Below are 14,455 nucleotides of genomic sequence, written 5' to 3'. Positions count from 1 at the left end.
GACCAATAGTACTCTTCATCAACACATTCAACTCTTCATATAGCCTTATTTATCTTACACTGGTTATAGTACTAGGACGGCTGTAGTGGGTAAAGGTTATAGCTTGTAAGAACTGTTATGCATCGTAAGAACTTTGACTCTTGTTTCATGTAAGAGGTATATAACAGAACAGATCAGATCCAATGTTAATTGTCACATGCGCCCGAATAGGTTCAGTGAAAGTTTACTTGGCTTGCTGAGAATTCTGGAATGTTTTGTTACCCATAGTGGTTAGAGGGGGAGGCAGGTAGCCATGAATGTCTTCTTCATCTGTTGCACACTGACTAACTTTTATTTTATTATTTTGAAATGCTTACTTGCAAGTATACACTCTCCGCATGGAATATGATAGATAGCTAGCTAGCTAAACAACGAACCATAATCCCAACCCATAATGTTAGTACCCTGCATGAATCGGGTAGGTAGCTAAACAACCAGGTTCAATGTTAGCTAGCTAACAGTAGGCTATAACTAGTCAAGCAAATGGCTCTGAGATACGAATAATAAGATCATACACATACCATTAGCTAGCAAGACAGCCGGCTAACGATAGCTTACAGTGAAACGATTACTGAAGCAGGAGTACAGCACTGATGGGATCCTTGGCTTCAGGTTCAGAGTTCCTGGTTCTACTATACCTGGTCACATGGCCTGCTCTGAATCACTCTGATTGGCGTATTCCTCTTAATAACATTGTATTTTAATGTATATTACTGCCTTCATTTTTGCTGGACCCCAGGAAGAGTAGCTGCTGCATTGGCAGGAACTAATGGGGATCCATAATAAACCCCAGGAAGAGTAGCTGCTGCCTTGGCAGGAACTAATGGGGATCCATAATAAACCCAGGAAGAGTAGCTGCTGCCTTGGGAGGAACTAATGGGGATCCATAATAAACCCCAGGAAGAGTAGCTGCTGCCTTGGCAGGAACTAATGGGGATCCATAATAAACCCCAGGAAGAGTAGCTGCTGCCTTGGCAGGAACTAATGGGGATCCATAATAAACCCCAGGAAGAGTAGCTGCTGCCTTGGCAGGAACTAATAGGGATCCATAATAAACCCCAGGAAGAGTAGCTGCTGCCTTAGCAGGAACTAATGGGGACCCATAATAAACCCCAGGAAGAGTAGCTGCTGACTTGGCAGGAACTAATGGGGATCCATAATAAACCCCAGGAAGAGTAGCTGCTGCCTTGGCAGGAACTAATGGGGATCCATAATAAACCCCAGGAAGAGTAGCTGCTGCCTTGGCAGGAACTAATGGGGATCCATAATAAACCCCAGGAAGAGTAGCTGCTGCCTTGGCAGGAACTAATGGGGATCCATAATAAACCCCAGGAAGAGTAGCTGCTGCCTTGGGAGGAACTAATGACAGATAGCCTAGTGGTTAGAGGGGGGCGGCAGGTACACTAGTGGTTAGAGGGGGAGGCAGGTAGCCTAGTGGTTAGAGGGGGAGGCAGGTAGCCTAGTGGTTAGAGGGGGAGGCAGGTAGCCTAGTGGTTAGAGGGGGGGGCAGGTAGCCTAGTGGTTAGAGGGGGGGTCAGGTAGCCTAGTGGTTAGAGGGGGAGGCAGGTAGACTAGTGGTTAGAGGGGGGAGGCAGGTAGCCTAGTGGTTAGAGGGGGGGGGCAGGTAGCCTAGTGGTTAGAGGGGGGGTCAGGTAGCCTAGTGGTTAGAGCGGGAGGCAGGTAGACTAGTGGTTAGAGGGGGAGGCAGGTAGCCTAGTGGTTAGAGGGGGGAGGCAGGTAGCCTAGTGGTTAGAGGGGGAGGCAGGTAGCCTAGTGGTTAGAGGGGGGAGGCAGGTAGCCTAGTGGTTAGAGGGGGGGGCAGGTAGCCTAGTGGTTAGAGGGGGAGGCAGGTAGACTAGTGGTTAGAGGGGGAGGCAGGTAGCCTAGTGGTTAGAGGGGGGAGGCAGGTAGCCTAGTGGTTAGAGGGGGAGGCAGGTAGCCTAGTGGTTAGAGGGGGAGGTAGGTAGCCTAGTGGTTAGAGGGGAGGCAGGTAGCCTAGTGGTTAGAGGGGGGGGCAGGTAGCCTAGTGGTTAGAGGGGGGAGGCAGGTAGCCTAGTGGTTAGAGGGGGAGGCAGGTAGCCTAGTGGTTAGAGGGGGAGGCAGGTAGCCTAGTGGTTAGACTGGGAGGCAGGTAGCCTAGTGGTTAGAGGGGGAGGCAGGTATCCTAGTGGTTAGAGGGGGAAGCAGGTAGCCTAGTGGTTAGAGGGGGAGGCAGGTAGCCTAGTGGTTAGAGGGGGGAGGCAGGTAGCCTAGTGGTTAGAGGGGGGAGGCAGGTAGCCTAGTGGTTAGAGGGGGAGGCAGGTAGCCTAGTGGTTAGAGGGGAGGTAGGTAGCCTAGTGGTTAGAGGGGGGAGGCAGGTAGCCTAGTGGTTAGAGGGGGTGGCAGGTAGCCTAGTGGTTAGAGGGGAGGCAGGTAGCCTAGTGGTTAGAGGGGGAGGCAGGTAGCCTAGTGGTTAGAGGGGGAGGCAGGTAGCCTAGTGGTTAGAGGGGGGGGCAGGTAGCCTAGTGGTTAGAGGGGTGAGGCAGGTAGCCTTGTGGTTAGAGGGTTGGACTGAAAAGTTGCAAGATCGAATTCCCGAACTTACAAGGGTATAAATCTGTCGTTCATCAGTTAACCCACTGTTCCCCTGAACAAGGCAGTTAACCCACTGTTCCCTGAACAGGCAGTTAACCCACTGTTCCCCTGAACAGGCAGTTAACCCACTGTTCCCCTGAACAAGGCAGTTAACCCACTGTTCCTAGGCCATCATTGAAAATAAGAATTTGTTCTTACTTAACTGACTTGCCTAGTTAAATAAAAGGTTAAATTTAAATTAAACAAATTTAAAATATGAAGAGGATAAACTAAACTAATGCTTCACTTGATCTCTAAAATAAAGAAACCTTTTCAACAAATACATTATTTGAATACACCTGCCTCTCCTCTCTTTGAGCTTCAGTGAGCACAGTAATGTCTTGCTGCTTCCGTTTGCTCTCCATAGTAACAGGTCACAGTGGGTTAGTCACTGGTAAACGACAGCCTGTGGTGGTAGCATTTGAGGAGGATAGATCCTTTGATTTCACCATCCCCACCTCACCTATAATAACAAGGTGCAGCCCTTCACCATGCACGCACAAACACACAGACACAATTAGAAAGAGAAAGGAGAGAGAGAAACATGGAGATAGAGAGAGAGGAGAGAGAGAAACATGGAGATAGACAGAGAGGAGAGAGAGAGGAGAGAGAGAAACAAGGAGATAGAGAGAGAGGAGAGAGAGAAACATGGAGATAGAGAGAGAGGAGAGAGTGAAACATGGAGATAGACAGAGAGGAGAGAGAGAGGAGAGAGAGAAACAAGGAGATAGAGAGAGAGGAGAGAGAGAAACATGGAGATAGAGAGAGAGGAGGAGAGAGAAACAAGGAGATAGACAGAGAGGAGAGAGAGAAACATGGAGATAGACAGAGAGGAGAGAGAGAAACAAGGAGATAGACAGAGAGGAGAGAGAGAAACATGGAGATAGAGAGAGAGGAGAGAGAGAGGAGAGAGAGAAACATGGAGATAGAGAGAGAGGAGAGAGTGAAACATGGAGATAGACAGAGAGGAGAGAGAGAGGAGAGAGAGAAACATGGAGATAGACAGAGAGGAGAGAGAGAGGAGAGAGAGAAACATGGAGATAGACAGAGAGGAGAGAGAGAGGAGAGAGAGAAACAAGGAGATAGAGAGAGAGGAGAGAGTGAAACATGGAGATAGAGAGAGAGGAGAGAGTGAAACATGGAGATAGACAGAGAGGAGAGAGAGGAGAGAGAGAAACATGGAGATAGACAGAGAGGAGAGAGAGAGGAGAGAGAGAAACATGGAGATAGAGAGAGAGGAGAGAGTGAAACATGGAGATAGACAGAGAGGAGAGAGTGAAACATGGAGATAGACAGAGAGGAGAGAGTGAAACATGGAGATAGACAGAGAGGAGAGAGTGAATCACCTGAGAAGCTCCCCAGCATGGTGTCACTGTTGTCTCCTCCATCAAACACCTCTAGAGAATCCCAGTTCTGTTCAGTCACAAAACTGATCACCTGGATCTGAGGAGGAGAGAAAAGGAGGGGATTTGAGGAGAGGAGAGGTGAAGAGAGGAGAAGAGGAGAGGAGAGGACAGGAAAGGAGAGGACAGGATAGGACAGGAGAGGGAAAAAGAGGGAATGAGAGGAGAGGAGAGGAGGGAGGGAGGGAGGGAGGGAGGGAGGGAGGGAGGGAGGGAGGGAGGGAGGGAGGAGGGAGGGAGGGAGGGAGGGAGGGAGGGAGGGAGGGAGGGAGGGAGGGAGGGAGGGAGGGAGGGAGGGAGGGATAGAAGAGAGCAGGGGAGAGGATAGGGAGAAAAGGAGAGGGAAGCAAAGGAGAGAGGAGAGGAGAGATGAGAGGAGAGGAGAGGAGAGGAGAGGAGAGGAGAGGAGAGGAGAGGAGAGGAGAGGAGAGGAGAGGAGAGGAGAGGAGAGGAGAGGAGAGGAGAGGAGAGGAGAGTATACTGTAGGTAGGGGTAAAGGATAGATAATAGACAGTAACAGCAGTATACTGTAGGTAGGGGTAAAGGATAGATAATAGACAGTAACAGCAGTATACTGTAGGTAGGGGTAAAGGATAGATAATAGACAGTAACAGCAGTATACTGTAGGTAGGGGTAAAGGATAGATAATAGACAGTAACAGCAGTATACTGTAGGTAGGGGTTAAAGTGACTAGACAACAGGATAGAAGCTTGTGGGTAGAAGCTGTTCAGGAAATGTTTAAAGGCTGTTCAAGACAGACTCAATGAAAAGCTTCTGAAAGGAGGAGGTTCATACTTGTATTCCTGATCCTTCCGGGACCGTGATCTTCCAGACACAGTTGAGGCTGTTGAGATAGGGCTCAGGAAAACCAGGAGACAGGATGGTACCGGTTCTCTGGGTCAGATTACCACCACATGGTACTGGAGGGAGGGAGGGAGGGAGGGAGAGGGGGAGGGAGGGAGGGAGGGAGGGAGGGAGGGAGGGAGAGAGAGAGAGAGAGAGAGAGAGAGAGAGAGAGAGAGAGAGAGAGAGAGAGAGAGAGAGAGAGAGAGAGAGAGAGAACAACATGAACCAAACAGGGAAATTATCGTAGAGAGAATCAAGAAAAAATGCAATGCAACGAAATAAGAAAAAACACAGTGGCAGACATTCTGCATCTGTTTCCAATGTGTTAACACTGTGGCAGACATTCTACATCTGTTTCCAATGTGTTAACACAGTGGCAGACATTCTACATCTGTTTCCAATGTGTTAACACAGTGGCAGACATTCTGCATCTGTTTCCAATGTGTTAACACAGTGGCAGACATTCTGCATCTGTTTCCAATGTGTTAACACAGTGGCAGACATTCTACATCTGTTTCCAATGTGTTAACACAGTGGCAGACATTCTACATCTGTTTCCAATGTGTTAACACAGTGGCAGACATTCTACATCTGTTTCCAATGTGTTAACACAGTGGCAGACATTCTACATCTGTTTCCAATGTGTTAACACAGTGGCAGACATTCTACATCTGTTTCCAATGTGTTAACACAGTGGCAGACATTCTACATCTGTTTCCAATGTGTTAACACAGTGGCAGACATTCTACATCTGTTTCCAATGTGTTAACGCAGTGGCAGACATTCTGCATCTCTGTTTCCAATGTGTTAACACAGTGGAAGACATTCTGCATCTCTGTTTCCAATGTGTTAACGTAGTGGCAGACATTCTGCATCTCTGTTTCCAATGTGTTAACGCAGTGGCAGACATTCTGCATCTCTGTTTCCAATGTGTTAACACAGTGTTCCCTGCTTGCTGCCACATCTGGTGGCTGCACTGGAGCGCACAGGTGAACATCTGCCTCATCAGCGGGATTCAAGGAGTGTGTGTGTGTGTGTGTGTGTGTGTGTGTGTGTGTGTTTGACCCACAGCAGTACTGCCACCTGTGTGATCGCATGGCTGCGTTTGGACTGGTTGCTAGGGACGATGGGATGGCTGGCAGCCTACATCAATCTGGGAGGGGCTAGTTGGTTAGAGTCCATCCTTATCAGAGGAGACAGGTGTCTGTGTGTCCTACCTATACAGGTGTGTCTGTGTGTCCTACCTATACAGGTGTGTCTGTGTGTCCTACCTATACAGGTGTGTCTCTGTGTCCTACCTATACAGGTGTGTCTGTGTGTCCTACCTATACAGGTGTGTCTGTGTGTCCTACCTATACAGGTGTGTCTGTGTGTCCTACCTATACAGGTGTGTCTCTGTGTCCTACCTATACAGGTGTGTCTGTGTGTCCTACCTATACAGGTGTGTCTGTGTGTCCTACCTATACAGGTGTGTCTGTGTGTCCTACCTATACAGGTGTGTCTCTGTGTCCTACCTATAGGACACAGAGAGGTAGGTAGTAGGTAGTTCTGGGACACTGTGAAGTCCATGGAGAACAAGAGCACCTCCTCCCAGCTGCCCACTGCACTGAGGCTAGGTAACACGGTCACCACTGATAAATCCATGATTATCGAAAACTTCAATAAGCATTTCTCAACGGCTGGCCATGCCTTCCGCCTGGCTACTTCAACCTCGGCCAACAGCTCCGCCCCCCCCGCAGCTCCTCGCCCAAGCCTCTCCAGGTTCTCCTTTACCCAAATCCAGATAGCAGATGCAAGAAAGAGCTGCAAAACCTGGACCCGTACAAATCAGCTGGGCTTGACAATCTGGACCCTCTATTTCTGAAACTATCTGCCACCATTGTCGCAACCCCTATTACCAGCCTATTCAACCTCTCTTTCATCTCGTCTGAGATCCCCAAGGATTGGAAAGCTGCCGCAGTCATCCCCCTCTTCAAAGGGGGAGACACCCTGGACCCAAACTGTTACAGACCTATATCCATCCTGCCCTGCCTATCTAAGGTCTTCGAAAGCCAAGTCAACAAACAGGTCACTGACCATCTCGAATCCCACCGTACCTTCTCCGCTGTGCAATCTGGTTTCCGAGCCGGTCATGGGTGCACCTCAGCCACACTCAAGGTACTAAACGATATCATAACCGCCATCGATAAAAGACAGTACTGTGCAGCCGTCTTCATCGACCTTGCCAAGGCTTTCGACTCTGTCAATCACCATATTCTTATCGGCAGACTCAGTAGCCTCGGTTTTTTCGGATGACTGCCCTGCCTGGTTCACCAATTACTTTGCAGACAGAGTTCAGTGTGTCAAATCGGAGGGCATGCTGTCCGGTCCTCTGGCAGTCTCTATGGGGGTGCCACAGGGTTCAATTCTCGGGCCGACTCTTTTCTCTGTGTATATCAATGATGTTGCTCTTGCTGCGGGCGATTCCCTGATCCACCTCTACGCAGACGACACCATTCTATATACTTTCGGCCCGTCTTTGGACACTGTGCTATCTAACCTCCAAACAAGCTTCAATGCCATACAACACTCCTTCCGTGGCCTCCAACTGCTCTTAAACGCTAGTAAAACCAAATGCATGCTTTTCAACCGGTCGCTGCCTGCACCTGCATGCCCGACTAGCATCACCACCCTGGATGGTTCCGACCTAGAATATGTGGACGTCTATAAGTACCTAGGTGTCTGGCTAGACTGCAAACTCTCCTTCCAGACTCATATCAACATCTCCAATCGAAAATCAAATCAAGAGTCGGCTTTCTATTCCGCAACAAAGCCTCCTTCACTCACGCCGCCAAGCTTACCCTAGTAAAACTGACTATCCTACCGATCCTCGACTTCGGCGATGTCATCTACAAAATGACTTCCAACACTCTACTCAGCAAACTGGATGCAGTCTATCACAGTGCCATCCGTTTTGTCACTAAAGCACCTTATACCACCCACCACTGCGACTTGTATGCTCTAGTCGGCTGGCCCTCGCTACATATTCGTCGCCAGACCCACTGGCTCCAGGTCATCTACAAGTCTATGCTAGGTAAAGCTCCGCCTTATCTCAGCTCACTGGTCACGATGGCAACACCCATCCGTAGCACGCGCTCCAGCAGGTGTATCTCACTGATCATCCCTAAAGCCAACACCTCATTTGGCCGCCTTTCGTTCCAGTACTCTGCTGCCTGTGACTGGAACGAATTGCAAAAATCGCTGAAGTTGGAGACTTTTATCTCCCTCACCAACTTCAAACATCAGCTATCTGAGCAGCTAACCGATCGCTGCAGCTGTACATAGTCTATTGGTAAATAGCTAACCCTTTTCACCTACCTCATCCCCATACTGTTTTTATTTATTTACTTTTCTGCTCTTCTGCACACCAATATCTCTACCTGTACATGACCATCTGATCATTTATCACTCCAGTGTTAATCTGCAAAATTGTAATTATTTGCCTACCTCCTCATGCCTTTTGCACACATTGTATATAGACCCCCCCTTTGTTTTCTACTGTGTTATTGACTTGTTCATTGTTTACTCCATGTGTAACTCTTTGTTGTATGCTCACACTGCTATGCTTTATCTTGGCCAGGTCGCAGTTGGAAATGAGAACTTGTTCTCAACTAGCCTACCTGGTTAAATAAAGGTGTTCTCAACTAGCCTACCTGGTTAAATAAAGGTGTTCTCAACTAGCCTACCTGGTTAAATAAAGGTGTTCTCAACTAGCCTACCTGGTTAAATAAAGGTGTTCTCAACTAGCCTACCTGGTTAAATAAAGGTGTTCTCAACTAGCCTACCTGGTTAAATAAAGGTGTTCTCAACTAGCCTACCTGGTTAAATAAAGGTGAAATAAAAAAATAAAAATAAAAAAGGTGTGCCTGTGTGTCCTACCTATACAGGTGTGTCTGTGTGTCCTACCTATACAGGTGTGTCTCTGTGTCCTACCTATACAGGTGTGTCTCTGTGTCCTACCTATACAGGTGTGTCTCTGTGGCCTACCTATACAGGTGTGTCTCTGTGTCCTACCTATACAGGTGTGTCTCTGTGTCCTACCTATACAGGTGTGTCTCTGTGTCCTACCTATACAGGTGTGTCTGTGTGTCCTACCTATACAGGTGTGTCTGTGTGTCCTACCTATACAGGTGTGTCTGTGTGTCCTACCTATACAGGTGTGTCTGTGTGTCCTACCTATACAGGTGTGTCTGTGTGTCCTACCTATACAGGTGTGTCTGTGTGTCCTACCTATACAGGTGTGTCTCTGTGTCCTACCTATACAGGTGTGTCTCTGTGTCCTACCTATACAGGTGTGTCTGTGTGTCCTACCTATACAGGTGTGTCTGTGTGTCCTACCTATACAGGTGTGTCTGTGTGTCCTACCTATACAGGTGTGTCTGTGTGTCCTACCTATACAGGTGTGTCTGTGTGTCCTACCTATACAGGTGTGTCTGTGTGTCCTACCTATACAGGTGTGTCTGTGTGTCCTACCTATACAGGTGTGTCTGTGTGTCCTACCTATACAGGTGTGTCTCTGTGTCCTACCTATACAGGTGTGTCTGTGTGTCCTACCTATACAGGTGTGTCTGTGTGTCCTACCTATACAGGTGTGTCTCTGTGTCCTACGTATACAGGTGTGTCTCTGTGTCCTACCTATACAGGTGTGTCTCTGTGTCCTACCTATACAGGTGTGTCTGTGTGTCCTACCTATACAGGTGTGCCTGTGTGTCCTACCTATACAGGTGTGTCTGTGTGTCCTACCTATACAGGTGTGTCTCTGTGTCCTACCTATACAGGTGTGCCTGTGTGTCCTACCTATACAGGTGTGCCTGTGTGTCCTACCTATACAGGTGTGCCTGTGTGTCCTACCTATACAGGTGTGCCTGTGTGTCCTACCTATACAGGTGTGCCTGTGTGTCCTACCTATACAGGTGTGTCTGTGTGTCCTACCTATACAGGTGTGCCTGCCTGTGTGTCCTACCTATACAGGTGTGCCTGTGTGTCCTACCTATACAGGTGTGCCTGTGTGTCCTACCTATACAGGTGTGTCTGTGTGTCCTACCTATACAGGTGTGTCTATGTGTCCTACCTATACAGGTGTGTCTCTGTGTCCTACCTATACAGGTGTGTCTCTGTGTCCTACCTATACAGGTGTGTCTGTGTGACCTACCTATACAGGTGTGTCTGTGTGTCCTACCTATACAGGTGTGTCTCTGTGTCCTACCTATACAGGTGTGTCTCTGTGTCCTACCTATACAGGTGTGTCTGTGTGTCCTACCTATACAGGTGTGTCTGTGTGTCCTACCTATACAGGTGTGTCTCTGTGTCCTACCTATACAGGTGTGTCTGTGTGTCCTACCTATACAGGTGTGTCTGTGTGTCCTACCTATACAGGTGTGTCTCTGTGTCCTACCTATACAGGTGTGTCTGTGTGACCTACCTATACAGGTGTGTCTGTGTGTCCTACCTATACAGGTGTGTCTGTGTGTCCTACCTATACAGGTGTGCCTGCCTGTGTGTCCTACCTATACAGGTGTGTCTGTGTGTCCTACCTATACAGGTGTGTCTCTGTGTCCTACCTATACAGGTGTGTCTCTGTGTCCTACCTATACAGGTGTGTCTCTGTGTCCTACCTATACAGCTGGGTATGGATGCGTTCCAGTTAGCCAGGGCGTTGGGGACAGTCAGACACTCTATGGCGGTGGATCCCTCCAAGACGTATCCGGGGGGAACATTCAAAGCGGATCACGGCTCCCACAGCAAAGTTATTCCCCGTCCTCCTCCCGTTCCTGGGCTCTGGGACTGAAGTGCACTGGGTGGCACTGGTCCTTGGCACCGCTGTACAGGAAGAGAAGAAGAGTGTTCGTCTGGTCACTGTAGCTTTACCAAGTAGTGATTATCTAGAACCCTGAGTTTCTCCTGACAAGGGAAACTCCGTCCCCTAATTAAACCTTCTGGTTAGAGAAAAACTAGTTTATTAAATGTTATTTTATAGTAGAGCAGCTTTCATATTGGTATTGGGGCGGCAGGGTAGCCTAGTGGTTAGAGTGTTGGACTAGTAACCGGAAGGTTGCAAGTTCAAATCCCCGAGCTGACAAGGTATAAATCTGTCGTTCTGCCCCTGAACAGGCAGTTAACCCACTGTTCCTAGGCCGTCATTGAAAATAAGAATTTGTTCTTAACTGACTTGCCTGGTTAAATAAAGATAAAATAAAATATTGCAGATACTGTAGATTGTGGCTTCTATCAATGTAATTGTCTGAATCTTTTCCAATCACCCCGTATGTAACCTTTGTTTTAAAGTGGCAGTTAAAAACAACTTCTTGTTTTCAATGACAGCCGACCCCGGCCAAACCTGAATAGCGCTGGGCACCGCCCTATCACAGCCGGAAGTGATACAGCCTGAATTTGAGGTCTGTAGTGATGCCGATAGTGGACAGCCTTGTTTTTACTCCTCTAGATAGTTTAGTTCTTTTCTGAGAAGTAAACATTATTTACTATTTTACACCTGCTGGTTACTATACTGTAATCTGTAATCTATTGTATTAGAGTCCAAGCAGTCCTGATATTTATGTATAAATTCTAGTCGGACTTTATCAAAGGCCTTTTCAAAGTCAGCTATGAATACCAGGCCTGGTGTAGTACTTGTCTTATATTATCTCCAATATATCGTCCATGTAAACAACCTGTCTGATTAGGATGAATAATATCCAACAACACCTTTTTAATTCTATGTGACCAGAATTTAGCTAGAAATGTTTTCCATCACAACACTGAACTAACTGTAAGGAGACTCTAATGTTTTTAATGGACTGGGTCTTTATATTGACCACATTGGATCCTGTTTCAGTAATAATGACATCAGACCTTCTTGTTGAGTGTCTGATATAATTAATAATAATAATAATAATAATGATATAATAATACCATTTTTAATGAATGGTTAAAACATGCTATAATGGACCTCTGAGGACAAGGACGTAGGTGTTTTATACCTCAACTGGTCTGCCATCCAGCCCTGGACTTTTCCCGGACTTTAACTGCATCAAGAAGTTCCTCCTCTGTAATTTAACCTTCACATTAATCTTTCTGTACGACTATTCATTTGACGTTATTAATAGAAAAATGAATCCTTTACAATTAACTTCAGTTAGAGGAGATGGAAGAGAGCGAAAAATATTTAAATATGCTTAGAATACTTTGCTCTTTCAAAATATAGTTTGGTGAATCACGGATCAGTCATTGGTATTGACCATCACGGATCAGTCATTGGTATTGACCATCACGGATCAGTCATTGGTATTGACCATCAGGGATCAGTCATTGGTATTGACCATCAGGGATCAGTCATTGGTATTGACCATCAGGGATCAGTCATTGGTATTGACCATCACGGATCAGTCATTGGTATTGACCATCACGGATCAGTCATTGGTATTGACCATCACGGATCAGTCATTGGTATTGACCATCACGGATCAGTCATTGGTATTGACCATCACGGATCAGTCATTGGTATTGACCATCACGGATCAGTCATTGGTATTGACCATCACGGATCAGTCATTGGTATTGACCATCACGGATCAGTCATTGGTATTGACATCACGGTTCAGTCATTGGTATTGACCATCACGGATCAGTCATTGGTATTGACCATCAGGGTTCAGTCATTGGTATTGACCATCACGGATCAGTCATTGGTATTGACCATCACGGATCAGTCATTGGTATTGACCATCAGGGATCAGTCATTGGTATTGACCATCACGGATCAGTCATTGGTATTGACCATCAGGGATCAGTCATTGGTATTGACCATCACGGATCAGTCATTAGTATTGACCATCATGGATCAGTCATTGGTATTGACCATCACGGATCAGTCATTGGTATTGACCATCACGGATCAGTCATTGGTATTGACCATCACGGATCAGTCATTGGTATTGACCATCACGGTTCAGTCATTGGTATTGACCATCACGGATCAGTCATTGGTATTGACCATCATGGATCAGTCATTGGTATTGACCAACACGGATCAGTCATTGGTATTGACCATCATGGATCAGTCATTGGTATTGACCATCACGGATCAGTCATTGGTATTGACCATCACAGATCAGTCATTGGTATTGACCATCACGGATCAGTCATTGGTATTGACCATCAGGGATCGGTCATTGGTATTGGCCATCACGGATCAGTCATTGGTATTGACCATCACGGATCAGTCATTGGTATTGACCATCACGGATCAGTCATTGGTATTGACAATCACGGATCAGTCATTTGGTATTGACCATCACGGATCAGTCATTGGTATTGACCATCACGGATCAGTCATTGGTATTGACCATCACAGATCAGTCATTGGTATTGACCATCACGGATCAGTCATTGGTATTGACCATCACGGATCAGTCATTGGTATTGACAATCACGGATCAGTCATTGGTATTGACAATCACGGATCAGTCATTGGTATTGACCATCACGGATCAGTCATTGGTATTGACAATCACGGATCAGTCATTGGTATTGACCATCACGGATCAGTCATTGGTATTGACCATCACGGATCAGTCATTGGTATTGACCATCATGGATCAGTCATTGGTATTGACCATCACGGATCAGTCATTGGTATTGACCATCACGGTTCAGTCATTGGTATTGACCATCACGGATCAGTCATTGGTATTGACCATCAGGGATCAGTCATTGGTATTGACCATCAGGGATCAGTCATTGGTATTGACCATCACAGATCAGTCATTGGTATTGACCATCACGGATCAGTCATTGGTATTGACCATCAGGGATCAGTCATTGGTATTGACCATCAGGGATCAGTCATTGGTATTGACCATCACGGATGAGTCATTGGTATTGACCATCACGGTTCAGTCATTGTTATTGACCATCACGGATCAGTCATTGGTAATGACCATCACGGATCAGTCATTGGTATTGACCATCACGGATCAGTCATTGGTATTGACCATCACGGATCATTCATTGGTATTGACCATCACGGATCAGTCATTGGTATTGACCATCACGGATCAGTCATTGGTATTGACCATCACGGATCAGTCATTGGTATTGACCATCAGGGATCAGTCATTGGTATTGACCATCACGGATCAGTCATTGGTATTGACCATCACAGATCAGTCATTGGTTTAACCATCACGGATCAGTCATTGGTATTGACCATCACGGATCAGTCATTGGTATTGACCATCACGGATCAGTCATTGGTATTGACCATCACGGATCAGTCATTGGTATTGACCATCACGGATCAGTCATTGGTATTGACCATCACGGATCAGTCATTGGTATTGACCATCAGGGATCAGTCATTGGTATTGACCATCACGGATCAGTCATTGGTATTGACCATCACGGATCAGTCATTGGTATTGACCATCACGGATCAGTCATTGGTATTGACCATCACAGATCAGTCATTGGTTTAACCATCACGGATCAGTCATTGGTATTGACCATCACGGATCAGT

General features: G+C 46.8%; 1 protein-coding gene across 1 annotated transcript in view; it reads right to left on the bottom strand.

Annotated features, from left to right (window-relative positions):
* csmd2 (CUB and Sushi multiple domains 2) overlaps positions 1-14,455 on the bottom strand; it is an 895,829-nt gene that overhangs the window by 287,047 nt on the left and 594,327 nt on the right. Inside the window, 4 exon segments of the mRNA XM_031789283.1 lie at positions 3,999-4,095; positions 4,851-4,975; positions 10,556-10,649; positions 10,651-10,760. Of these exon segments, the coding sequence (XP_031645143.1) occupies positions 3,999-4,095; positions 4,851-4,975; positions 10,556-10,649; positions 10,651-10,760 (426 nt within the window).

The sequence above is a fragment of the Oncorhynchus kisutch genome, linkage group LG14 (assembly GCF_002021735.2).
Source record: "Oncorhynchus kisutch isolate 150728-3 linkage group LG14, Okis_V2, whole genome shotgun sequence".
Classification (NCBI taxonomy): domain Eukaryota; kingdom Metazoa; phylum Chordata; class Actinopteri; order Salmoniformes; family Salmonidae; genus Oncorhynchus; species Oncorhynchus kisutch.
The sequence above is the reverse complement of the archived record's forward strand: the minus strand, read 5'-3'. Positions and strand labels throughout refer to the sequence as shown.